The sequence below is a fragment of the Heterodontus francisci genome, chromosome 47 (genome assembly GCF_036365525.1).
Source record: "Heterodontus francisci isolate sHetFra1 chromosome 47, sHetFra1.hap1, whole genome shotgun sequence".
Lineage (NCBI taxonomy): Eukaryota > Metazoa > Chordata > Chondrichthyes > Heterodontiformes > Heterodontidae > Heterodontus > Heterodontus francisci.
The window spans coordinates 10136599-10163217 of record NC_090417.1 but is presented as its reverse complement, the minus strand read 5'-3'; the positions used below and the strand labels follow the sequence as shown (position 1 = coordinate 10163217).

The 26619-nt window shown below is 43.3% G+C and overlaps 1 protein-coding gene across 1 annotated transcript in view; it reads right to left on the bottom strand.

Annotated features, from left to right (window-relative positions):
- Positions 1 to 4014: 4014 nt before the first annotated feature.
- The window catches only part of LOC137357109 (serine/threonine-protein phosphatase 2A 55 kDa regulatory subunit B alpha isoform), an 88519-nt gene continuing 65914 nt past the window's right edge, over positions 4015 to 26619 (bottom strand). The window contains exons 5-10 of the mRNA XM_068023143.1: positions 17403 to 17515; positions 15977 to 16154; positions 14342 to 14506; positions 12611 to 12780; positions 7949 to 8040; positions 4015 to 5054 (exon numbers count right to left, since the gene is read on the bottom strand). Of these exons, the coding sequence (XP_067879244.1) occupies positions 4775 to 5054; positions 7949 to 8040; positions 12611 to 12780; positions 14342 to 14506; positions 15977 to 16154; positions 17403 to 17515 (998 nt within the window). The 3' untranslated portion in view covers positions 4015 to 4774. The remainder of the gene's footprint in view (positions 5055 to 7948; positions 8041 to 12610; positions 12781 to 14341; positions 14507 to 15976; positions 16155 to 17402; positions 17516 to 26619) is intronic.

Genomic DNA, 26619 nt, shown 5'->3' with positions numbered 1-26619 from the left:
GAAGTTATCGAACTGCAAGCCAATATTTACATTTATATTCTTGAAATTCATACCTTGCTCATTAACTCAGTTACTTAAGCTAACTTCATGGCTATTTGCTGAATTTTGAGGCTGTATTTTCCCAGTGAGTCATTTTCAACACCCCAACAGGATTTTCAATATAATTTTAGTGGAAGCTGAAAGCCATTTTGTCTAGTTTATTGAGAGATATCACAAGGCAGCAGGTCAGACGGGTTTGACTAATAACAAAGGATTTAACTTGTTCGGCCTTAAAGTCCAAATTTTAGTTTAAGGAGCCAATAATCAGACTGCTTTTGCAGTAAAAAGAGCAGTTTCTGCCAAGTCTTGGATGAACAATGTATTCCATAGGATGCCATGGAAGCTGAACGATCATTGCTGTTTGTACACAAAGTGCTTTGAAGTTATTTGGCCAAATCACCAGGCATAAATTTCATTCAGATTCCACAGTAAAGACAACAGGTCATTGAGCCGACAGACCAGGATCAAAACTTCCATCTGCACAGTTAACTGCCACGCCAACAGTTGGGGAGTCCGGCTGGTGTCAGGGCACTTAAGTGAATAAGAGGATGGGGAGCTAAAAGGGGAAGAAACATAATTTGTGCTTCTGATGGCAGTCCAATAACTGCTTTTGGAAAGTGTGGAGGTAAACATAGTCACTGGCAGGGCAATAGTTCCCCTCAGAGATGCTGACTGCTGTACTTGCACATGAAGAATAGCCACTTGGATCAGATGTCGAAAGTTGCCAGCACTCTCAGACCGATTCCCCACTGGGAGAAAATTAACAAAATGTATTCACGTTTAAGTTCAGCCTGGAGTTCTGTATAATCTTCACAATTATACTACAGCCCGCTGCACAAATCTGTTCCCTCCCTGCTTGTCCTGCAATGCTTCACTTGTCCAGAAGGCAATAAAAAGCTGCAATCGCACAAACTTCGCAATTGTTCTCAATTTGAAGCAGACATGTTTCCCTTCACAGTGAAACTGTGATTTGTGAAAACCTAAGATCATAAAGGCAATCCAGTATGAAACTGGATTTGCATACCTGGAATTCAAAGTAGCATAATATGGAATTGTAAAATTTGGTATTATTCCAAGTATGAGCATCTAAATTGTACACACAAATTGGACCGTAATCCTATTTCATCGTTAAGAGTTATACAATCCTGAAGTACTGGGCAAAATCTGCTGAGCAGATTGTATTTGTGCAATCAAGTACTTGCCAATTTTAGAAACTTAAACATCCATCGCTTACGGGGAACATGAAGCTCATCAACATTTTATTAGATTTTCAGTCCCGTGGAAACCTGCCACATCACCTGTCTGCAGGACTTGGTATCACCTCATGAACACCACAGATACTCATATTTCCATTAGGAATACAGTGTTTGGAATTCCAACTGGCTCTAGATGTTGACCAGGAGGCAACAAAGCTGAGAGGTCAGTCCTGGAGTTCTGCTGAGGATTCCCAACTCATTTGCTGGTTACCTTCTACGGCCAGTCTCACTGCCTCAGCACTGCTAGCTAGTGTCAGCATATGCGCAGCTGAGCCATCCCAACAGAGAACTTGGGCATCAACCAGTCTATTAAATACCAAGAATGATTCCCCATGTTCAGTACAATGCATCTGGTACTCATCCAGACCAGAAAGGTCCAGTGTTTAATTGCAGAGGAAAACCTACAAGGGCTCCTGGTCCTATTCACTCTCCAAATCAACCAGTGCAGGTGAGATGAGATCACACTGATGCCCTCTGCGGCCAAATGACCTGTGAACACTGAATTGGGTGATGTCCTGGTGGGAAACCTGCAACAGCTCTTGCCCTCCTTACAGCCTTGGTCCAAACATGGACCAAAGAGCTCAAAACCAGATGTGAGCTAAGAGTGACTGCCTTGACATCTCGGCAGCATTCAACAGAGTTTGGCATCAAGCAGCCTAGTAAAACTGTCGTCAATGGGAATCGGGGGGGAAAGTCTCCACTGGTTGGAGTCATAGATAGCAGGAAGAAACAAGATTGTGGTTGTTGGAGGTCAATCATCTCAGTCCCAGGACATCAACGGAGGAGTTCCTCACAGTAGTGTCCTCGGCCCAACCATCTTCAGCTGCTTCATCAATGACCTTCCATCCATCCTAAGGTCAGAAGTGGAGATGCTCACTGATGATTGCACAATGTTCAGCACCATTCGCCCTGCTTCAGATACTGGACAGCCCGTGTCCAGATGCAGCAACACCCGGACAACATCCAGGCTTGGGCTGATCAGTGACAAGTCACATCCGCACCACACAAGTGCCAGGCAATGAGCATCGCAAACAAGATAGAATCCAATCATCTCCCCTTGACATTCACTGGCATTACAATCACTGAATTCCACCACCAACAACATCCTGGGGATTACCATGACCAGAAACTGAGCTGGGCCAGTCATATAAATACTATGGCTATAAATGCAGGTCAGAGGCTAGCAATTCTGCAGATATATTTTGCTTTTATTTTAGCTCGCAATTCGACAGCGAGTAACTCACCTCCTGTCTGCCCCACGCCTCTCCACCATCGACAAGGCACAAGTCAGCAGTATAATGGAATACTCTCACTCTCCACCTGGATGGCTGCAGCTCCAACAACATTCAAGAAGCTCGAACCATTCAGGACAAAGCAGCCACTTGTTTGGCACCCCATCCACCACCTTCAACATTCACTCCCTCACCACCGACGCACAATGGTCGCAGTGCGTACCATCTACAAGATGCACTGCAGCAACTCAACAAACCCGTGACCTCTACCACCTAGAAGGACAATGGCAGCAGGTGCATGGGAATACCACCTACAAGCTACCCTCCAAGCCACACACCACCCTGACTTGGAACTATATCACCGTTCCTTCACTGTCGCTGGGTCAAAATCCTGGAACTCCCCTCCTAACAGCACTCAGTGTACCTACACCTCAAAGACTGCAGTGGTTCAAGAAAGCATCTCATCACTTTCTCAAGGGCAATCAGGGATGGCCAATAAATGCTGGCCAAGCCAGCGACGCGAGCATCCCAGGAACGAATCAAAAATAGTGGTGTTGTACTGTCGCACAAATCGGACAAGTGTTCTCAAACATGCAGCGCATTACAACTCCACAAGTATGATGCAGAAACACTCCGCAAACCATTCATTTCAAATCTAAGTTTCTGCAATGGCCGAAAAACCCTACATTTTGGAACTGAATCCATTTTGGGCCGACAATGTAATCGTTGGATCCTCTTGATGAGACTGCAGCTTTTGCAATTGTTTTTATTTGCTCATTAAGTTAACCAGGTCATTTAATGGTCTAACTTGGGCTTTTTTAATTATCTTGTTTTGCAAGAGGAGCTTTTTTTTTAAACATGCAACAGTAAGAAAATGATCCAAGCAACATCCGTGACACAGATTGATCTTACTTCTCAATAGGTAGTTATTTTTGGATTATCTTCTACTTTTGCTCACAAGTTGAGACAGAAAAATAACAACATGCCCAGTTTTTTTATGGGTGACAAGAGTAGGGAAGTCAATCACTGAATGATAGTTTCATATCAGTTCTGACTGAAGGTGAAAAGATCCAACAGAACTTCTCAGAATATAGATGGACAAAGTCTGGGGATCGAGTACACTGGACTTGGACACACAATGCAACAGAATGGTGGTAACATAGGTTCTCACCTGCACTTCCACACATCAGATTCCCAATCTCAGTCTTGTCAGTGCGGCTTACCCACAGCATTTACTCAGTGAGAAATGGAAAATGAACTCCCACATTGACAGTTACAGTTCATGGCCAGCAATCATGGGTTCCAACCACCCCACCCATCTGGAAAACACTGATACCTTCAGGAAACAAAAGGGGGTGGGGGGGAAAAAAAAGAGTAAAACACAGATGGACTTGATCAAGTCCACTGGTGTCCCTTTGAAAATGCACAAGTTTATTAACACCAATTTAAAAATACTTGGATTCAGATTCCATTACATCAAACATCAGTAAAACTTACCGGTGTTAGACACACACTCTTTAATGCATTCATTTAAAATCAAAGTACATGAGGGTTTAACAGTTTACAATTAATTTCAGAAAGAAAAGCACCAAATTAAGGAGCTATTTTGATATTTTTATTCAGTCGGTTTTTCTTGTGCCAGAAATGGCAAGGGCAGCAATATTACAGTCGGTTGTTAAAACATCTGTATGCAACAAAAACCACCTGACCCATTGACCCAACTCTGACCTGGTCACGTCCTTTACGCTCCAACAGGGCCGGAAGGAGGAATCTGTGAGGTCAGAGGAGGAATGTTACAAGCGTTAACAACAAGCTGTATGTAGATAAAAAAAGGGAGGGGGGGGGTGGGAAGAGAACATTACAGTAATGAGGATACACAGTAAAACATTGCCATATCATGACTGAAGGACTTCTTGCTCAAGACCTCACCACAATGGAAGGCAAAGGAGTGGATTAAATGAACATCTGATGCAGTAAAATGCTAATGTAGTGGCCCATAATTTGCGATGAAGAGACAAGCTCCCTCCCCACCAAATGATTTGTGACCATGGACTGCAACTTTAGGTGGGGTGGGGGACAGGAGCAAAAAGAACTCTCTGTGATAACCTGACTGGTGTGCGTTATAAATGGCACTGATTCAAGAGAGGTGGTGGGGAGGGGGCCAGAATGGGCCTCTCTCTTACAAGATACAAAGGCTACGCTATCTTAACTAGGCAGGAATTGGATTCTTTCTTCACTGCACTCGTTTTAATTCACTTTGTCCTGGAATATATACAGATTGTTGGTTGTGGCTACAGCGATAATATTCTCCTTAGGGTGCCAAGCTGTGTGCAGGATCTTCTTGTTGAAGTCCAGACTGTCAACACTAATCTCGTCCTTCTTCCTCTTGCCCCCTGAACACACCCTGCGTGGTTTCAGGATAGCCCGGGGTTTGCTGTTCTCCCTCGAGGCCTCTAGTGTAATGTCCCGTTTTGTGTTTCTGTCGAACATTCTGAAGAAATTGTTGTATGATCCAGTCATGACAACACTGGAAAGGTTAAAACATATGAACGTTAGCAAGTAAACCTAGACATTTTAATAACCCAATGCATGGAATGTTGCTGCAATCTAAATATTTGATTGCTGCATTCGCAGAATCTTGTTAACACTCTAATGGGAGATTTCAGCCTTGCAACTTACTCCAATTTTGTAAACTCCCAGATATAATGGATCACTTACTTTCAAAAAAAAATTTCATCAACCTCTCAAAGATGGGGTGACTTGCTGGGTTTCATCATTCAACAGGTATTGGCTGTTCCCACCCAAAGGGCCATGCTTCATTTGAGAGTCTAGTTATTATATACTGACATGCCTACAGGCTATTTAACCGCAAAGGGCATCAAATCGGAGACTGATCTTGTCCTCACGACGTGCGTGCGTGTACACACACACACACACACAGCCAAAGAGAGACAACAGTGATGAAGTGGCAAGAGGACAGCCACCAAAAGTAGAAACCCAGAAAGCTGGCCCAACTTTTATCCCTCAGAGCCCAACTCCAGTGCCCCAAATGCTGCCTCTGCTAGTTCAGCCAAGTTCCAGAGTCAGAGCTGCAACCTTAAGCTATTTCTGGTTAACCACCTGCATTTACACACTCAGCAAACGTTTACTGCCCTATTTGTTGTGTCATCCAATTTACACAGCATTAGCTCTTGTCCATTTTGTTCCAAAGTTGGGCTGTAGCCACAATGAGGCTACAAGCACAATCTCAACCATCCTTTTCACATTCCTGTCTTAAGTGATGACATAATTTGACACAATTTTTGCAAGAGGAGCGTTTGCAAATTTAGGCAATGAAGAGTCCAGAAAAACAGGATCCCAGTGCTTTTGTAAACTGATTTCTCATGAAGGGGTAGTAGTGTATTTGGTCTCGATTTTGAGCATGGGTGCAAATGCACTACAAGTCGTACTGGGATAAGGTAAATACAATGTCAAATTATGCAACAAACTTCTGATGAGACACTTAACTCAGGCCCTCAATTGATGCCCACCACCCGTACTTCAGCCCAACGCTATACAGCTCCAAGTGCTCTCTCCAGGCAAATCTGCAAGGAACAACCCCAGAACTGTATTTCTGAATTCTGCATTTTATTTGGCCACCATCATCTGTAAGTGGCACTGTCACTATAATGTTATACCACTAACATTACAACAGGCAGCACCTAACAGGATAATGATAACCCAAGCCCTCCATAATCCCAACATGACCCTTTCAAGAAAAAAAATATGCACTTATGGTCACCCAGAATGCACATGATCTTCAGTCTTTACTTATCAAACACACTGTTCTGTCAAAATTCTTCAAGCTTCAACTGTTAACCACATGAAGTTGTGAAACAAAATGGTCGTTTGTAGGAATCTATCAACGAGCTAACTCTCTAAGCCACGCTACACTGTGTTAAGAAGAGCTGGATTGGCAATTAATGAATTTTGGCTCTATTACTATCAAGCTGCAATCAGAAACAGAAGTACATTGGCACATCAGTCAACTGACTCCATGAGCAAGTCAGGTGCAAGAAGCACGTGTCAAAAATTTGCCCAACACATCACCACCCCCAACCCAACCCCATCCTTCAATATTTAGAAATCGAGCCAACCCCATCTTCCACGATGCCAAGTTTGAGCGCTCACCCTCACAAAAATCTTACCAGCTAACTCCAACCCCTCAGATATTAGACTAGTTAAGCCACAACTGGAGTACTGTGTACAGTTTTGGTCACCACACAATAGAAAGGATGTGATTGCACTGGATGTTGCCTGGGCTGCAGCATTTCAGCAATGGAGAGAGAATAGATAGGCTAGGGTTGTTTTCCTTAGAGCAGAGAAGGCTGAGGGGGGACCTGATTGAGGTATACAAAATTATGAAGGGCACAGATAGGATAGATAGAAAGAAACGTTTTCCCTTAGCGGAGGTATCAATAACCAGGGGACATAGATTTTAGGGGCAAGAGGTTTAGAGAGGATTTGAGGAAAACCTTATTCACCCAAAGGGTGGTTGGAATCTGGAACATACTGCCTGAAGGGGTGGTAGAGGCAGGAACCCTCACAACATTAATAAGTATTTAGATGAGCACTAGAAACACCATAGCATACAAGGCTATGAGCCAAGTGCTGGAAAATGGGATTTGAACAGATAGGCTTGATGACCGGTGCGGACACAGTGGGCCACAGGGCCCGCTTCTGTGCTGTATAACTCTCTGACTCGATTAGGGATCCAGCATCCACAGACTTAACAGAAACCAGCCCATTCCACCCTCGAAGTAAAAATCCAGTCAACTGCCAACACCATACAGAAATGTTATCACCTCCCCACACACACACACACACACACACACACACACACACACGCAATGAGGCCACAGTCACCACAGGGGAGATACTGCTGGAGCTCAAAACACTGGATCCAGCACAAACCTCTGATCAACATTAAGGACCACCCTACCCACAGGGGGCCTAGTTTGCAGAGTTCTCCAAAGCCAGGTGGGATGATTTCCACTCAACCAGGTTGGCTGAACACCATGAGCAATGCTCTGGAGAACAGCAGACCTGCCAAGCTCAAGTGTTGGCTGACCAAGTCTGCAAAGGAGTCTTAACTTGGTTCCAACTTTCCATTGGTAGACATCTCTCATCTTGCAGCCAATTTAATCTCAAACAGGAGACCCCTGACCAAGTCTTGTTACATTGCAAACACAAGTACAAGCCCAAATTGTATCGCGCAAATTGGTGCTAAGCACTGGTTCAAACTGTACCTGCGACACATGCATACAGAAATCATCTGTCCCATGATACCGTATAGAGGCCACACAGTATAAGCAGCAATAAGGACAGAAGCAGAGGAAAATTAACAGTTGAGGATCTCATTGTAGAAGAATCAGCTTGTACCTATCACAACCATTCCAACAACATTCGAACTTGTCAAAAATACAGTCGTTTTCATATAGCGAGCAGAGTTTGCTTCGGAGGTATTCGTGCACCTGTAAGAACAAACAGTGAATCAGCAACAACACAGACAAGTTCTACTGAGCCAACAGCAGACTGAAATTCTATGCAAGATACAAGGAGGACAAAATTAGTTCTCTGAACATCTGGACTGTCACTTAAACGCTCAAACACCTGGATAAGACTTAATGAAACTGATGCAGCCAGGTGTGAAATTTAGAAACATAGCTGGTTTTTCTTGGTGAGATCGGCAAGAGTGTGGGAGGTATTAGCATAAACAGTATTACAATTCTTCTCTCAAGTTGCTCTCTTCCTTGTCTACATTTTAACACTGTGTTGCCAGTGCTCCAAAAGCAAATGTACTATCTTATGGCTGGAAACTGCTCTCAATTTGTCAGAATCTAATGCAACTTCCAAATAAACTATTTAAACTTGGACATTTCCAACAACTGACAACTGTCCTCTTGAATTAAGTAGTTGCCTCTGTGTTTAAAGTTCCTGCTTCTTCCACCACCACTGAATGCATGCAATGTGGGAGTAGCTGCACCACCAGGACTGCAGCGGTTCAAAGTAACGTCTCATCACAATTTTGCCGAGTGGAATTAGGGATGGGAAATAAATGCTGGTCTTGCCAGTGATGCCCACATCCCGTGAAAGTGAATTTAAAAAAAACTTTCAATATCACCTTTGCAGCCTAATACAGTGCTGCCCACTCCCTGAGCTCAAACAAAACTCATTGAGAAAAAAAAAAGTGCGAACACATGGAGAAAAGCACAAAAGAAAAAGCAGTGAGCTGCAGCACAGACACAGTAATATCGCTTGACGTACAACACGTGCACCGAACTTTTAAATCAATCCATCCAAAAGTTTAGGTCTAGGGCTGGCACCAACACAAAGTTACATTTGCGGAGCTGTGCAACAGACTCCAGCAACTTCACCGTAACAACAGATCTGTCGAACCTAAGCAGGACATCACTGCCAAACTCAGTTACACGTTTTATTTGTCCAACACTACCTACCGCCATTATACTCATGCGCTAATACTTTGGCCAAATGTGTATGATGTTACCTTTTAACTCGAGTCAACTTGGTTCAGTTGGTGCCACTCTCATTTGAGCCAGAACGCTGTGGGTGCTAGCCCCACTCCAAGACATCACCACATAATTTAGGAGGACAATCCAATGCAATATTAAGGGAAAGGTGCAATGTCATGAACCGGAGACCTGTTTCAAAGGTTCATGGGATGTTTATGATCCCAGGACACTATGTAAGGACGCATAAGATTCCTCTCGCAACCAATACAAAGGGCCCGAAGGAACACAAGGGGCTCGAAGTCATGCTTCAGCAAAAAAGGCGGTGGTGAGACGGCACCTGAAGTAGTGAAAGCACTTCTGACCATCGGACATTAGGGAGAAATTGACCTGGGAAGAGTTAATCACAATCAAAGATTACATAAACTCAGGGACAATGTCTTCTAATTTAAAAAGTGAAATGGTGATTTTATTAAATCATACAATATGAAATCATCAAGAGTGCCAAGCCTGCTATACTTTCAGCACTCTACGAACTGCTTTGCCTGTGCTGAGACAAGGGAGCAATACCACAGGACATGCGCGATGCCAATATCATCACCCTGTATAAAAACAAGGGTGACCGCGGTGACTGCAACAACTACTGTGGAATCTCACTGCTCAGCATAGTGGGGAAAGTCTTCGCTCGAGTCACTTTAAACAGGCTCCAGAAGCTGGCTGAGCGTGTCTACCCTGAGGCACAGTGTGGCTTTCGAGCAGAGAGATGCACCGTTGACATGCTGTTCTCCCTTCGCCAGCTACAGGAGAAATGCCGTGAACAACAGATGCCCCTCTACGTTGCTTTCATTGATCTCACCAAAGCCTTTGACCTAGTCAGCAGACGTGGTCTCTTCAGACTACTAGAAAAGATTGGATGCCCACCAAAGCTACTAAGAATCATCACCTCATTCCATGACAAGATGAAAGGCACAATTCAGCATAGCGGCGCCTCATCAGACCCCTTTCCTATCCTGAGTGGCGTGAAACAGGGCTGTGTTCTCGCACCTACACTGTTTGGGATCTTCTTCTCCCTGCTTCTCTCACACGCGTTCAAGTCTTCAGAAGAAGGAATTTTCCTCCACATAAGATCAGGGGGCAGGTTGTTCAACCTTGCCCGTCTAAGAGCGAAGACCAAAGTTCGGAAAGTCCTCATCAGGGAACTCCTCTTTGCTGACGATGCTGCATTAACATGTCACACTGAAGAGTGTCTGCAGAGACTCATCGACAGGATTGCGGCTGCCTGCACCGAAATTGGCCGAACCATCAGCATCAAGAAAACGAACATCATGGGACAGGACGCCAGAAATGCCCCAGCCATCAATATCGACGACCACACTCTGGAAGTGGTTCAAGAGTTCACCTACCTAGGCTCAACTATCACCAGTAACCTGTCTCTCGATGCAGAATTCAACAAGCGCATGGGGAAGGCTTCCTCTGCTCCGTCCAGACTGGCCAAGAGAGTGTGGGAAAATGGCGCACTGACACAGAATACAAAAGTCCGAGTGTATCAAGCCTGTGTCCTCAGTGCCTTGCTCTACGGCAGCGAGGCCTGGACAACGTACGTCAGCCAAGAGCGACGTCTCAATTCATTCCATCTTCGCTGCCTCCGGAGAATCCTTGGCATCAGGTGGCAGGGCTGTATCTCCAACACAGAAGTCCTCGAGGCGGCCAACATCCCCAGCATATACACCCTACTAAGCCAGCGGCGCCTGAGATGGCTTGGCCATGTGAGCCGCATGTCAGATGGCAGGATCCCTGAGGACACATTGTACAGCGAGCTCGTCACTGGTATCAGACCCACTGGCCGTCATTGTCTCCGCTTTAAAGACGTCTGCAAACGCAACATGAAGTCCTGTGACGGGCAACCATAATGGCGGGGCGAAAGCGTGGCGAGTCTAAGAGACTTAGCAGTTGGCAGGAAAAAAGACAGAGGCGAAAGGGGAGAGCCAACTGTATAACAGCCCCGACAACCAATTTTATCTGCAGCACCTGTGGAAGAGCCTGTCACTCTAGAATTGGCCTTTATAGCCACTCCAGGCGCTGTTTCACAAACCACTGACCACCTCCAGGCGCGTATCCATTGTCTCTCGAGATAAGGAGGCCCAAAAGAACTTGTTGAAATCCCCATCCCATGCTTTGCCTCTCATGCCATACGTATCCCATTCCTTGCAGTCCACTCCTGTCATGATCGCTGCATCACCCTTCCTGCCTTTTCTTCCAATGTCATCCCTCCCATGCATTCCCCCAAACCATCATGTTTTTCACCCCCCTCCCCACCCCCCCCCACCGTCCCCAATCCCTTCCAGCTTAATTTTGTTGTTGGGCTCTCCTCACTTGATGTTTTCTTCCTCCACCAACCTCCACACCCCTGCCCCCTCCCCACCAACCCCCACTGCCGTGCCATCCCCTCGTTCCTCCCCAATCCATCCAGCCAAGGTTACTTGGTTGCTGAGCTCCCCTTATCTTCTGCTGTTTGTTTTCTCCACCAACTCTAACCTACCAGTGCCGCCACAATTGGTGGTTGACTTTTGGAAGACTTTTCCACAATAACAGTTGACACTCGATCAATTGTAAATGTGAGATTGATGGATTTTTGTTATCCAAAGTTATTAAGAGATGTGGGAAAAAGGGAGGTGTGTGGAGTTAGGTCGCAGATCAACCATGATGTCATTTAATGGAGGAATAAGATCGAGAGGTTAAATGGCCTACTCATGTTCCTGTATTCCAATGATAGGATTAACCAATTAACTGGTCATTCATCTCTCAACCGTTTGTGGGATCCTGCCACTTGCAAAGTGTTTGCTGTGGTCAGGTCTCTAACAGTAACTATAAATAATTCAGTATCCTATGTGAAACGCGGAGACATCACAAGGCACTTTAGGGTGCAAGTTGTTATTATTTCATCATTGAGCCATCAGCCAAAAAGCAGAGGTACAATCATTCACACCCGCGCATTCATCATCAAGTGTGAGCGCAAGTGAAAAATCTCACATCTGAGCAGCCAAACAGAATTCGCACCATCAGTTGAATGCACCTTGCAGAGTGCTGGTTACCTAGAGTTCCTTTTTGTGACAGATGCTGATGTGAATAAGTCATCATTTTATATCAAAAGGATGCTGAACACAAAAAAGACAACACAATGTGAGGAAAGGCTATACTCCGATATCAGTCACTGTAATCAGATTGGATAATGTGAAAGCAGGTTCACAAAACTAAGCGCCCAAATGTGTTATTCGCTCGCAATTTCACCTGGCTGGTATAGACAGGTATATTCACATGGAAGAATGTCACACTGCTTCAGCAAGTGCTTTTCTTCTGATGCACTGTTAAGGCAGCGTACAAAGAGCTTTACTCTGCATGTAACCTGTGCAGCACCTGACCTGGAAATGCTCGACACCAACACTGGGTGCCTGATGTGCAAAGTGTTCCCTTGCATCCATGTCCCTCACCTTGATGACCAGAAAATTCACATAAGTGAGCAGTATTGCAAGCTCTTAGGAGGAACACACACACAAAATGGTAGGAACCTGTGTACCTGGTATGTCTCCACAGGTCTGCTTTCCATATTTAAGTCCCAGATTTTGACAGATAGGTAATCTCGTGTCATCATGTAGCGACCACTGTGACTGAATTTGACATCTGATATTGAAGAAATAATTTCTGAGAAGAACGACCTGTTACTGGGATCTTCAGGTTCTTCAAACACTGTGGAAGGAAGTAAAAAGTTGGGATGGTTAACAACCAGAGGGTTCACCCTCTCCATTCCTGTTCCATTTTTTCGTGTTGAAGTACCTGTTGCCTTGATTGTGCAGCATATTCACCAACACTTATTCAGCACATTTCTATTCAAGTCAGACTGGTCAGCTTCAGCTGTCTTTACAAGTAACACAGTGCACATTTGACAAAACAAATGGTTGGAAAAATACTGGAGGCTAAGAGCCACAAAATGGTCTCCGATAACTTTCAGACATTCAGACTTGCTTGGTTGGCTGTAATTCTCCTGTGAAAAGGTCTTGGTGTTCTTCGTCTGATAGTATTGAGAAATCTAGTCAATTGACTGCCAATAGACAAAACTAATTGGTACATCAGGCACTGCTGAATTTTGCCAGCCATGTCACCACTCTCACAAATCACAAGGGTCACAAGCTGCTGCAATTTTATCAATTTGCTTTAAAAAGATCACAAAATCATGAGGGGTCTGGACAGAATAGGGACAAACACCTAACATTGGCATAGAAGGGTCAAGAAGCAGAGGACACTGAGACGTGAGGAAAAAACTTTTTGTGCAGCAAATGTTTAGGATCTGGAATGCACTGTCTGAGAGTGCGGTGGAGGCAGATTCAATCATGTCTTTCAGAAGGGAATTGGATAAACACCTGAAGAGAAAAAAGGCAGAGTAACAGGACTTGCTCAGTAGCTCTTAAAGAGAGCCGGCTCAGACACGACGGGCTGAATGGCTTCCTTCTGTGCTGTAACCATTCTATGACTCTCTAACTCTCGCATCAAGTTACATTCCTCTAGTGCGCCTCACTTACAGAGGGCAATCTTGGAAAGAGTGAAGGAAAAATAGTGAATTCCATGCAGAAGGGAGATGGGATGGTGCAAGTGTGTAACTGGAGAGATGGAATTTTAAGGAGCTTCTCAAAGAAAGAGGGAGAGTTGGCAAGATGGAGATGTTTAGGGGCGCTGTGACAGAATGAGACACTATCAATTGTGGATTAGGAATAACACAGCAAAACAATGTCATGACCAGAGGCTGCACTCAGGGATATATAACTAAGCGAGAGCAGAACAAGGACATGGGATGATTTAAAATTTAGGTTATAAAGAGTCAAATAAATTCACTTGGGAATAGAGAGCTCATGCAGCTTGGCATGACTGTGAGGTGGAAGTTGAGAAAACAGGGCATAATACTCACAATATTACATCAGTCGGTTCAGCACAGTGTCGGAATCAAACCTGGGACTGTCTTTGTTTCTCTGTTTCAACAGCACGGTTTACCCACACAGCCATCAGCAAAGCATAGAAATAAAATATCAATGCACTTCTGAGAAAATAAAACTTGTTGTTTCCCAGCCCAACAGACAGGTGGTCTGGTTCCATTGTTGCCTGCAAACAGACTGAAGCAGGCTGCTTAAATGGCAGTGGCTACAGAACAATCCTTGGTTGATGTTGCTCGTTGCTGACTGAAATACTTGATTCTCATCTGTGCGAAAGGAGCCTTTATTAAATATACAAATCACTACAGTCTGAAGAACACACTTACATTTGGCATGTTTGTCACACAAGGCAGCTGCTCGCATGTCACACAATCGAATGGTTCCTTTGCTACTGCTGTATACAAATGTGTTGCACTGATTAGGGTGGAACTCCGCTGCTGTAATCACTTCAGTCAGCTCCTCCATGTTAGCAGGCTTGATATCTACAATATCTGAGACACAGACTGTCAAGGACAACACATCATTTACCAGCCAGACAAAATGTCAACCTGTTTAAAGGATGGGTAAAGGTATCTTCAGCTAACAGGAAACCATTTTTTTGAAGTTACAATTAAGAGAAAGGATCCCCTTTAGTTGCAATACAATAATAAAAGAATCTCAGAAAAGCATTCATGGAAAACACATGTGTGAAGAATCATATTGGGAATTGGTGAAGATTATTCGCCCTAAGACAAATTAAGCACATTCGAGTTTCCACTAACGACTTACAACTAATTTTCTTGTGTTTGTGATGGTTGGACTTCATTTTTTTTTTTCCAAATAATACATCAAGTGGGATAGCTTCCACTTGCTGGTTGCAACTTGATTCCGTGGTAGGTTTAAGAGATGATCGAGTCTTATCCAAGCACAAATAATAAAGTTGATTGTGACTGTATTTCCACAACTGCCACTCCCCAATTTTCACAAAAGCCTTACTCATTTTATGACTGCCCATCCCAAGTCATGCAGCAACTTGCATTATCACATGCCCTCATATCCTTCAGAGCTCATCCTCCAACTCTCCACTTCAAAAAGCATCATCACTCCACAAAAACTACAACTGACTATCACCAAATAATCACACCATCACTGTCCATTTTACTTGCCAAATAGTTCTGTCATTGCTCTGCTTGCTGCAGCCTGGTCAGGAAGCTGGCTGCTGACTAACATGCTATGCCAGAAAGGGAGAGTACTCAGTGCATGACACATATAAGCTGCCTGCAGGAGCTGCCAAATCAATTGAGCTGATCTGTTAAGAGTGGAAGAGATGGGGAGGGTCGAAGCTGGTTGCATGTCATATATAACTGCTCACTCTTCTCAAATGAACAATTTGTAGATTGTGATGTTGGAGAAAAAAAAAGAGAGCAACAGGAGATAGATGGGGAGGAAGCTCTTTCAGATCAGCAACATAAAATGTTTGACTAGTTTTATCTTGCAAAAGACAATTTTCACGTTCTGCTCCCGCAAGTGTTAATTCCTGCTGGGATAGAATTCCCGAGGTGTCTCATCAGTCCAATACTTCTCCCAAGTGGCTGCTATTCATATGCGAATCAAGTCAATACCATCCAGCTATTTGACCTTGGAATGATAACAAAGACAATGTTCTCACCCGACATCCAAGCACAGGGATCACTGGACAGCCAGGAGCGGCTACCTTTCTGGCTGATTTCCCATACCTGGCCCCATGGTACTGAGGCCAAATTGTCGTGTTTGTACAGCCATCCTGGTCGATATCAGCTATCTTGAGTACAAACTGTGAACTGAACTCAAGACCTTCCTGGCCTGCATGTACCAACTGCCATTATGAAACAAGGTGCAGAACAAGGCTTTGTACTGAAGAGAAAAGTTAGCTCAGTACTAATGCTGCCGGAAATAAAACTCATTCCCCCAAAAGGGATTCAACTGCACATCGATAAGGATACTAAAACTTCTGTCTGTGATTTCTAAATGCCACAGGTTAATCCTAAGATCATCCGCTGATAAGTAAGTTTCATAGTCACTATTGACTGAAATAGAGTTTATATGATATGTATGTGCATTCGCAAATATTCTTCGAGGGCTTGCTTCAACCATTAAATCCATTGGTTTGAACACTGGAACCTGAACATGAGCAGAAACAATGTTAAAGCTGGAGCAAACAGAGCAGAGCAAGGCACATTACTTTAAAGCAACTCTTGTTAAAGTTTTGTATGGTTTGGGAGAAGGAGTCGGGCCAACACTCGAGGTCATCCCAAGCTCACTTCTCAAATTCACACTGACTGCACAAAAGAAAACAAAAACTGGTCATTTCTGAAATCTTAGTTGTAAAATTATGAAGTCATTTGAATACAAAGAATGTATCCTGTGTTTGGCGAGTCAGTGATGAGAGGGCATCAATTTACAACATCACAAGGATAACAAAGTCACAAACTTTCTGCATGCAGAAAATTACTGGAGGGTGGAATGACTGGTCACAGGGAGTAGTCGAAGCCAAAACATATGTTTTAAAGAGCAAGTGGATAACTGAGAAAGATGCATGCCTATGGGGAGAAGGCAGGATAATGCTCTTAGTTTTGGATTGCACGAGCAACGAGTTGGCACAGACACAATGGTATAAATGCCTCTCTGTAATGTCAACATGTATATCTTCATACAAAAATAGAGGTAATGTGCTAGTAAATCAATAAACATAGAAAAAAAAATCCAATTTTGAGGCACTGCTCACAAGCACCAGATATAGACAACACAAAAAACAGACCCGAGGGTAAACTAGCTTGCCGACAAAAACATGCATCTGAAACCCTCATTCATGCATGCGTTCCCTCTATTCCAATGTTTCCTAAATCCTTCAGCTGCCAAGGCCTTAAGTTGTGATATTCTTTCCCTGATCCCTCGGTTTCTCTTTCCTACTTTGAGACGCTGCTTAAAATGTACCTCCTTGACCAAGCTTTAGATCATATGCGCTGATACCTCATATCTCGATGTCATATTTTGTTTGCGAACACACCTATGCAGCACCTTATGATATTTTACAACATAATAGGTGCTGAATAAATCCAAGTTGCTGGTGTTCTGACTATCTGGTGCTGGGGCCAACAGTTTAATCAAACATGGGGCACAGCTTCCCCTATGTTTGGGTTCTGGATCTCCGTGTTAACAGCAGAGCCCAGAAGCTCTGCAGCAACTGGAACCTGAAACAACATCACCAAGTCCCATGAATTATGAAGTGTCTTGCAATTTTTCTTTCAAGGACAGTTATTTTCTACAGATTTCACACATGACTGTCACTAGTCCTAAGTGCACAGAAACATTGTCGATGCGTAAAATAAATTTCAGTAAACTGAAATGCAGTTTATACTGAGTGCTCACCTTAAGTGTAGTGACTGTGGCTGGATCTCTGTATCTACCATCCTCTTCCTTCAAGTTATAACCCTCTGGTCGTTTGTCTCTTTCGCTGATTTTCCACAACTTTATTGTTTTATCTAACAAACAAAGGAGTATCTCATCACATATTGAGTGGCATGAGTTCACACAACAACACAAGAAATAGGAGCAGAAGTAGACCATATGGCCCATCAAGCTTGCTCTGCCATTCAATACAATCATGGCTGATGTCGGGCTTCAATTCCACTTGCCTGCCCGCTCCCCATATCCCTTGATTCCCTGCGAGACCAAAAATCTGTCTCTCGTAGCCTTAAATGTATTCAATGATGGATCATCCACAACCCTCTGGGGTAGAGAATTCCAAAGATTCACAACCCTTTGAGTGCAGTAATTTCTCCTCATCTCAGTCCTGAATGATTAGCCTCTTATCCTGAGACTGTGTCCCCATGTTATCAATTCCCTGACCAGTGGGAGCCATCCCTCAGCTTCAACCCTATTACACCCTTTCAGAATCTTGCACGTCTCAAATAGATCACCTCTCATTCTTCTAAACTCCAGAGAATATAGGCCGCATTTACTCAACCTCTCATCACAGGACAACCCAGGGACCAATTTAATGAACCTTTGCTGCACTGCCTCCAGTGCCAGTATATCCTTTCTTCAATGTGGAGACCAAAACTGCACACAGTATTCCAGATGCTGTCTCACCAAAGCCCTGTACAATTTTACACAGACTTCTTTGTTCCAGTACTCCAATTTCCTTGCAATAAAGGCCAACATGCCAAGTGCCTTCTGAATAGCCTGCTGCACCTGCATGTTAACTTTGTGCGTTCCTTGTACGAGTTCCGCCAAGTCTCTCTGAACATCAACACTTACCAGTTTCACAACTTAAAAAAAAATTCTGCTTTTCTATTTTTACGACCAAAGTGAACAACTTCACACTTCCCTACATTTCATTTGCCACCTTGGTGCCCACTCACTAAACCTGCTTATACCACTTTGCAGCCTCTCTACGTCCTCCCCGCAGCTTACCTTTCCCCTGAAAGCAAACTTTGATACATTACTTTCTGTCTCTTCATCCAAGACATTAATGTAGAGTGTAAATAGCTGAGGCCCCAGCACTGATCCCTGCGGCACCCCACTATTCACTGCCTGCCAACTTGAAAATGCCTCATTTATGCCCACTCTCTGTCCTGTCTGTTAACCAATCCTCTATCCACACTATTATATTACCCCCAATGCCATGAGCTCTTATCTTGCCTATTAACCTTTTATGAGGCACCTTATCTAATGCCTTTTGAAAATCCAGATATACTACATCCATTGGTTCCCCTTGATCTACCCTACCAGTTACACCCTCAAAAAACTCTAATAAATTTGTCAAACAGGATCGCCCTTTAATAAAAACATGCTGTCTTATTCTGATCATACTCTGCTTTTCCAAGTGCAATGTCAAGACTTATTTAACAGCTCCCAGCATCTTCCCAACGACTGATGTTAGGCTAATGTTAGGCTAACTGATGTTAGGTTTTCTCTCCGCCTCCTTTCTTGAAAAGCGGTATAACATTTGCCAACTTCCAATATGACAGGACCATTCCTGAATCTAAGGAATTCTGGAAAATCTGACCCAACGCAGCCACTATCTCTGCTGCTATCTCTTTTAGAACCTGAGGGTGTCGGCCATCTGGTCCCGAGGACTTGTCAGATTTTAGTCTCAAGTTCATCCAATACTTTTTCTCGGCTGCTCTCAATGTCCTTAATTTCCTCACTCTTTTTAGCCCCGAGATTACTACCTATTTCTGGCATGAAACTTGTGTCTTCTGTTGTCAAGACCGACACAAAATATTTCTTCAATGCCATTGCCATTTCATCATTCCCCAAAATGATTTCTCCTGTTTCTGCCTCTAAGGGACCAACATCCACTTTAGCTACTCTCTTCCTTTTTATGGACTGACGAAAGCTCTTACAATCTGTTTTTATATTGCTGGCTAATTTACTCTCATTCTATTTCTTCTCTTATCAACTTTTTGGTGGCCTTTTGCTGGGTTCTAAAACACTCCCAATCCTCAGACTTGCTCCTAATTTTTGCAACATTGTAAGCCGCTTATTTTAGTCTAATACTCTCCTTCACTACCCGAGTTAGCCTCGGATGGCTCTTTGTTGAGGAGTTTTTGTTTTTGAACGGAATGTACGTTTGTTGAAACCTTTGAATTGTTTCTTTAAATGCTTTGCACTGTTCATTTAGCGCCAGACCTTCCAGTCTATTTACCCAATTAACCTCAGCCAGTTCTCCCCTCATACCTTCGTAACTGGCTTGAAGTTTAAAATTCTTTTTTGTGATTGAAATATGTCACTTTCAAACTTAAAATGAAATTCAATGGTATTATGATCACTATTTCCCAGTGGATCTTTTACTGCAAATTGCTTATTAACCTTGCTTCATTACACAATACGAGATCTGGGATAGCTTCATCCCTTGTCAGTTCTACAACGTATTTCTCCTAGAAACTGTCATGAAAGCATTCTATGAGTTCATCTTCTGGACCACTGTTGCCAATTTGATTGTCCCAGTAGTCATCATGCAGATTCAAGTCCCCCATAATTAATACATTACCTTTTTTACTTATTCCAATAATTTCCCATTTAATGTTCTGTCCAATAATATAACTCCTGTTCGGGGGCCTGTAAACTACTCCCACCAGTTTTTTCTGACTCCTGCTATTCCTCATTTCCACCCAAACTGATTCTACTTCATGATCTTGAGGCCAGATTCCTTCTTATTACTGTCCTTATGCCACCCTTTACTATCAACGCTCCCTCTCCTCCTTTGCCATTCTGTCTCTCCGAAATATTGTGTACCCAAGAACATCCATTTCCCAACCTTGATCTCCTTGTAACCATGTCTCAGAAATGGCAATTAGATCTAGATTATTTACCTCTTTTTGTGCCAGCAGCTCACTGCAGTACCTGAATGCTTGGAGTTTAGTTTCTACAAAAATTGAAGAGGGGCATTTTAACATGAATGAGTTTGTGAAAAGCAGCTCCTCACAAGCGAAGTGACTGCCCCAAACATTGAATAATACTGACCAGAAACATGATAATTATTGCATCACAGCAGACACTGAAAGCAATGCTGCATTATTACCAGAGAATAACTTTACGAAAGACAGAAATGTATATAAATCTACAAAGTTCACAAGATACCAACAAACAAAAACACTTCCAAGATCTCACGATTCCAAATACTGTTTGCTCTCAAGTCAAGGATTGGTCTGTACAAAGCATACTTTTGGCATGGCAATGCATTTTGCACGCTGCAAATCCCACCGACAGTATCAAGATGCATCACAAGTTTTTTTTTAAATTTGGGACAGGACAGTCAGATGGCATAACTTTGCACTGTCCTTCACCAGTTAAGTGCAGGTGCCATCCATCGGCATTTCACCCAATTTTTTAAATAAAAAATGCAGTGAGGCTCATTTCTTCACACCCATGCACCCCTCCCCACCAAATCTCCCAGCCTAATTACAGAATAATTACAATGTTTAATCCAGATCCAATTTGTTTCCTTCACTCAGCTGGGTGATGCAAAGCATCAGCTCATGAAGCAGTTTCTATTGAATATGGCAGTGCCAGTGGGGAATGAACATGTTGGCCACCACGTGGTGACTGTGATTTCGACACTCAGGTGGGCAAGGAGAGACAGAGTTCCAATGCTTCAAAAACATGCTTCAGATTCAAACTGAAGATGCCACCATGTCAAGAAACTGACCACCTGCCAATAAATAAAACTTCAGGGCACTGACGCAGTTCACTGATGTAGAAAAATTATACAATAAATAGCTAACCTCTGCCACAATAATCATCACCCTGGCCAGATGTTTTAAAATCACCCAACATTTCAACGAAGTGAAACATTTTTGACAACTTTAAAGTTAAGTTTTTGTTAATACCACTGTGATCTGTATCATAATTTGTAACACATAGCTGCAATAATTTTATTAAGCTAACTGGATGACATAAATTAGAAACCTGCTCATACAGACACATAGGTCAAGTACCTGGAAGGCAGTCCAAGATAATCACATTTCAGACGGAGAGAAGGTTTAGTTTAGTTTAGAGATACAGCACTGAAACAGGCCCTTCGGCCCACCGAGTCTGTGCCGACCATCAACCACCCATTTATATTAATCCTACACTAATCCCATATTCCTACCAAACATCCCCACCTGTCCCTATATTTCCCTACCACCTACCTATACTAGTGGCAATTTATAATGGCCAATTTACCTACCAACCTGCAAGTCTTTTGGCTTGTGGGAGGAAACCGGAGCACCCGGAGAAAACCCACGCAGACACAGGGAGAACTTGCAAACTCCACACAGGCAGTACCCAGAATTGAACCCGGGTCGCTGGAGCTGTGAGGCTGCAGTGCTAACCACTGCGCCACCCATGATCAAAAGACACCTTCACCTTTGTCACATTTTTCGATAAAACCACAACCTCTATCAGGTGGTTTGAAACCCACTAAAAAGCACAAGCTGAACTGGCCAAATTTTTTTTCCTTCATTCACAGGATGCAGACCTCACTGGCAAGTCCAGTATTTATTGCCCATCTTGGATGTCCCTTGAGAAGGCGGTAGTAAGCCACCTTCTTGAACCACTGCAATGCATGTGATGTCTGTATGTATTTCCACAATTTTCGTGTGCATTGTCTTCAGATGAAGGAGGTTTTGCAAGCAGCCTTTATCGGCATTGAAGGAGCTGTCTCCAACGGACAGCACTGCATTGAGTGCTGCTGGAGGGCACAGAGTGTGAAGAAGGGAGTCTGGTGAGGAGGGGAATCTATAAATTAAGGAAATAAATTTGAGTGTAAAGTGGGAGTTTTCTGTGTGAGGGAGGGGCTCCTTTCTTTCTTCGACCTTTTTTAAGCCTCCAATAGCTGCCTCTCTCTTCGGTACAATATAAGAAGTTGATTGGTGAGGTCCTGGTATTTTACTTATCATTGTAAGAAAAAGTTTTTGAAGTTACGTTATGACAGGTCAGCTCAGGCAAGTGGAATGTACATCCTGCGGTATGTGTTAAGTCATGGAGGCACTACGTGTCCTGGACGAACATATCTGCAGGAAGCGTCACCTGCTGCGGAAGCTTGAGCTCCGAGTTTCGGAACTCAAGCAGTGGCTGGAGTCACTGTTGCGCATCCACAAAGAAGAGGACTACGTGGATAGCACATTTAGAGAGGTGGTCACACCGCAGGTATGCAGGCAGAGAGGGAATGGGTGACCGTCAGGCAGGCTAAGAGAACTAGGCAGGCAGTGCAGGAGTCCCGAGTCTATCTTGCCTGCTAATCGATTCACTGGACTAGTAATCCAGAGCCCAATCTAATGCTCTGGGTCCACTGGTTCGAATCCCACCACAGCAGATGGTGAAATTTGAATTTAGTTAATATGTCTGGAATTAAAAAGCTAGCTTAATGGTGACCATGAAAACCTGGTCGATTGTTGTAAAAACCCATCTGGTTCACGAATGCCCTTTAGAGAAGGAAATCTGCTGTCCTGACCTCGTCTGACCTCCAAAATGGCCTCGCAAGCCACTCAGTTCAAGGGCAATTAGGAGTGGGCAATAAATGCTGGTCTCGCCAGCGACGCCCAGATCCCACTAACAAATAATAAGTAGAATATCTAATTTTAAGTAAAATCACATGCACAATGTGAAATAAAGAGAAAAAGGAAGATGGGATTAAGAGAAATAAAGAAAAGGTTTTACGACCAGGTGAGAAGGGGTTGAACCACCTGGTCTTAGCATAACAGGGTTTTTTTATTTTTAAACACAGTTTTTTTTAGCTCCCCCCTTCGTGAATCCTTGTTCACTGCTTTCCAATTTTAAGGCAAAGAAACAAGCCAAACAGGTTTTCTTAGGTTTAAAGAAGAAAGGTTGAAATTTATTACACTTAAACTCTAATTCAGTTCATGCCTATGGAGATGCGACGCGCCCACCCTAGTATGCATATGCAATACACACATGCAGATAGAGACAGAAAAGAGCAAAAGAAATAAAGTGGAAAAGTTTGAGGCAATATCTGCAGAGTTTTTGTTACTGTTCTTCAAGCTCGCTATTGAGTCCTAGATTGTAGGTAGGTCTTGCTTTTTGTTGGGCCCAGTATTCCTCTTAAATCTTGTTCAATGTAGCAGACTTTTCTCTCCTGAGGTTCATGTCTTCAGTGGTTTTGCAGTTCTATGAGAAAGAGATGGAAGCAGACAGGAAAGGCTGTGGCGGGCCAACCAGGAGAGGTCTTTACAGTCCAGGAGCAAACAGTCTCTCTCTCAAACAGTACAATAACAAAAAAACTCAGGTTGCCCAGCAGGTTAGTCATGTGACTAGCTGGTTTGACCACGCCTGTTTGTGGATTCGGCTATCTTAGCAGTCATCCTGGAATGTGAGCTTCCTCCCCTTTAATGTCTGGTGCTCGAAGTTCATTGTGGGCTGAATGGGTCAGGAAATGGTCCTTTGTCTCCATAAGCACTGTCTGTCCGTAGGTAAATGTTTTTTACAGCCATGGCTGATCTTGTTTAACAAGTCATTTCCTCGCTCCAATTACAGTTTAAAATCAATGTTCATATGACAAAATTAATATGCCTCATTCTTGGCAGGTGGGGGTCCGAATGACAAAAAGCAAGACACGTTTTTACAGGTTTTTAAATTTCTAATGATAAAATTCCAAACGAATGAGACTCCACACTTGTATAAGTTAATTTTCAGTGCCAGGGAGGTGGTTTGGCAAGAATGAAGCTTTCCACACTGTGTTTAGTGGGTATCCTGTGGTCAAGTACTGCAACTTCATGCCCTTCATGTGTTTGAATGCAGAGTCTCTCGGCCAAACCTGAGGAGGAGCAGGACAAATCGGAAAGTAACTCCCTGATTTACCTGCACAATCAACGCTGAAGGTTGTTGCCCGATTTTCCCCATAATAACCATGAACATTGACAGCTCCAACACAGTATTCTTGGCGTAAAATGTGGGCTAACATGATAACTGTTTGTCACACTGTGCTAAGAGCACACAAAAAAGCGTCATACTTTTCTGATTAGTTGATCAAAGTCATGATTTCAACCAAGACCACCAGAAAAGCCATCAATGACCACAAGGCTTGGCCATCCAAGAATAGGAAGAATTATGAAATAAAAGTGCATTTATACAGTGCCTTTACTGACCTCAGGATGTCCCCATGTGCTTCATAGTCAATATGTATTTTTTGGAGTGTAATCAGGGCTGCAAAATAGGCAAGTATAAGAGCCAACTTGCACAAAGCAAGATCCCACTAACAGCAATATATGACCAGAGTCTGTTTTCAGTTATGTCGATTGAAGGAAAAATGTTAGCCAATAGTGCTCGGTGCTCCTGCAATTATTCGAATAGTGCCATGGGATCTTCCACTCGAGAGGGTACACAAGACCTCGGTTTAAGTTCTCATCTCAAAGACCTCTGGCATTGAAGCACTTCTTCAGTGTAACATTGCAGCGTCCACCGAGATTTTGCGCTCAGGTCCGAGGCACGAGCTTCAAACCACAACCTTCTGACTCAGAGGCAAGACTGCTACCACTGATCAAAGGCTAAGGCCAAAACACAAATCTTAAATTATACAGTAACTATTTCTATACAACCACATATTCGCAATCCTTAGGCTCCACAGGACTCTGCTTTCACAACAGGCTGGGACTTTCCATCTCGCCCATTCCCACTGTGTCATAATAGATAGAGCTATGCACACACCCACACAGAAAATACTGCATATTTATTCATCTGAAGCTCATGACATTAACTGAACAGCACTGCTGCAAGATTATCACCACAATACCTCTTTTCAGAGAGTAACAGATTGAAAAGGAACCTTGTAACGACTTGAAAATAAATATAAATAGATATGGAGAGAAGATGTAGAATTGGGATTGAATAGAGACCACCAGTTAAAAAGCAAACCCTGCCACGAGTACAATGGGACCTTCCTGCACAGTCAACTCGATAAATACAAGATGACCATGAAATCTAACTAGGTTACATAGTTGAAACAACTGCTTTGCATAATTGCAGTGGTTTCAGATCTTGTGGTGTAACTCCGTAGTCATGTCAGTGATTGGACTCTGACCTGCACTGAACGAAAGGCAGCATTTCACAGAGCTTCAACTACATATTGGATACTACACTTCAGTGACAGCACAAATTCTCTCTGGATGTCTTCAGAACTTTATGAACTCTTTTTTTCAAACCACGTTGGAGGTCAGACAGAAACTATTGTGATTTGCAGAGCAAATTTGGCCAGGTTTGGGCTCAAAGTTAATTTCATTCAGACCTAATCACAAATCAACAACCTAAAATCATGACTCTGCTCCTCACTCCACTGATGCTGCCTGACCTGCTGAGTGTTTTCAGAATTTTCTGTTTTATTTGAACTGGTGTTTGGGAAATCAGCATTCAACCAATTAGGAAACTGAATAAAGATGCAGAAAGCAGAATAGGCAAAAGCAATCAGAAAGAGCAAGACCACAGAACACAATTGTGTGTGATGTATCTGCAGTTTGCTCCATTTACCCCAGATGTATACTTCCTATGAGCTGAGTCGGCAACAGAGCAACACGACAGTCTCCAATTTGCCAGTTAGCTCAGTACGACACCTTCCAGAAGAAGCCACCCAGAGTCTTGGCTCAACAAGGATCCAAATGACAATTCATCTCATTTTTGTTCACAAGAACTCCCTATCCCATTTGAACCTCTTGTATTCTCCACCAGCAGTGCTTTATTTCAGAAATGTTTCCAGAGTAACTTCCGCCAGTTAGATTTCGATGTTTGCATCGACTATTGCCCATCAGTCACTGAATTCTGAACAGATTTTATTTTGCAAAGCACTTTGAGACAATTTAACTCAAAAATTATAATGGGAGTTTTTCCAAGTTTCACTAGTGTCTCATCCCACAGATCATCGAAAAGGAAATAGCAACACTTGAGACTGGGCTCAAATTTTAAAAAACAAATAAAAGCACAAGATTGCAAGACTTGAAACAGGTTGAAGCCCACGTTGGTTTGCAATTCACAAGAGACACATCAAAACCAAGAGAAAACGAGTGGTCACTGCAACCAACACAGCACAGAAAAACCTCCAAACAGGTACTTCAAGAAACCCTACAATGAAGCAACCTGACATTTGGTC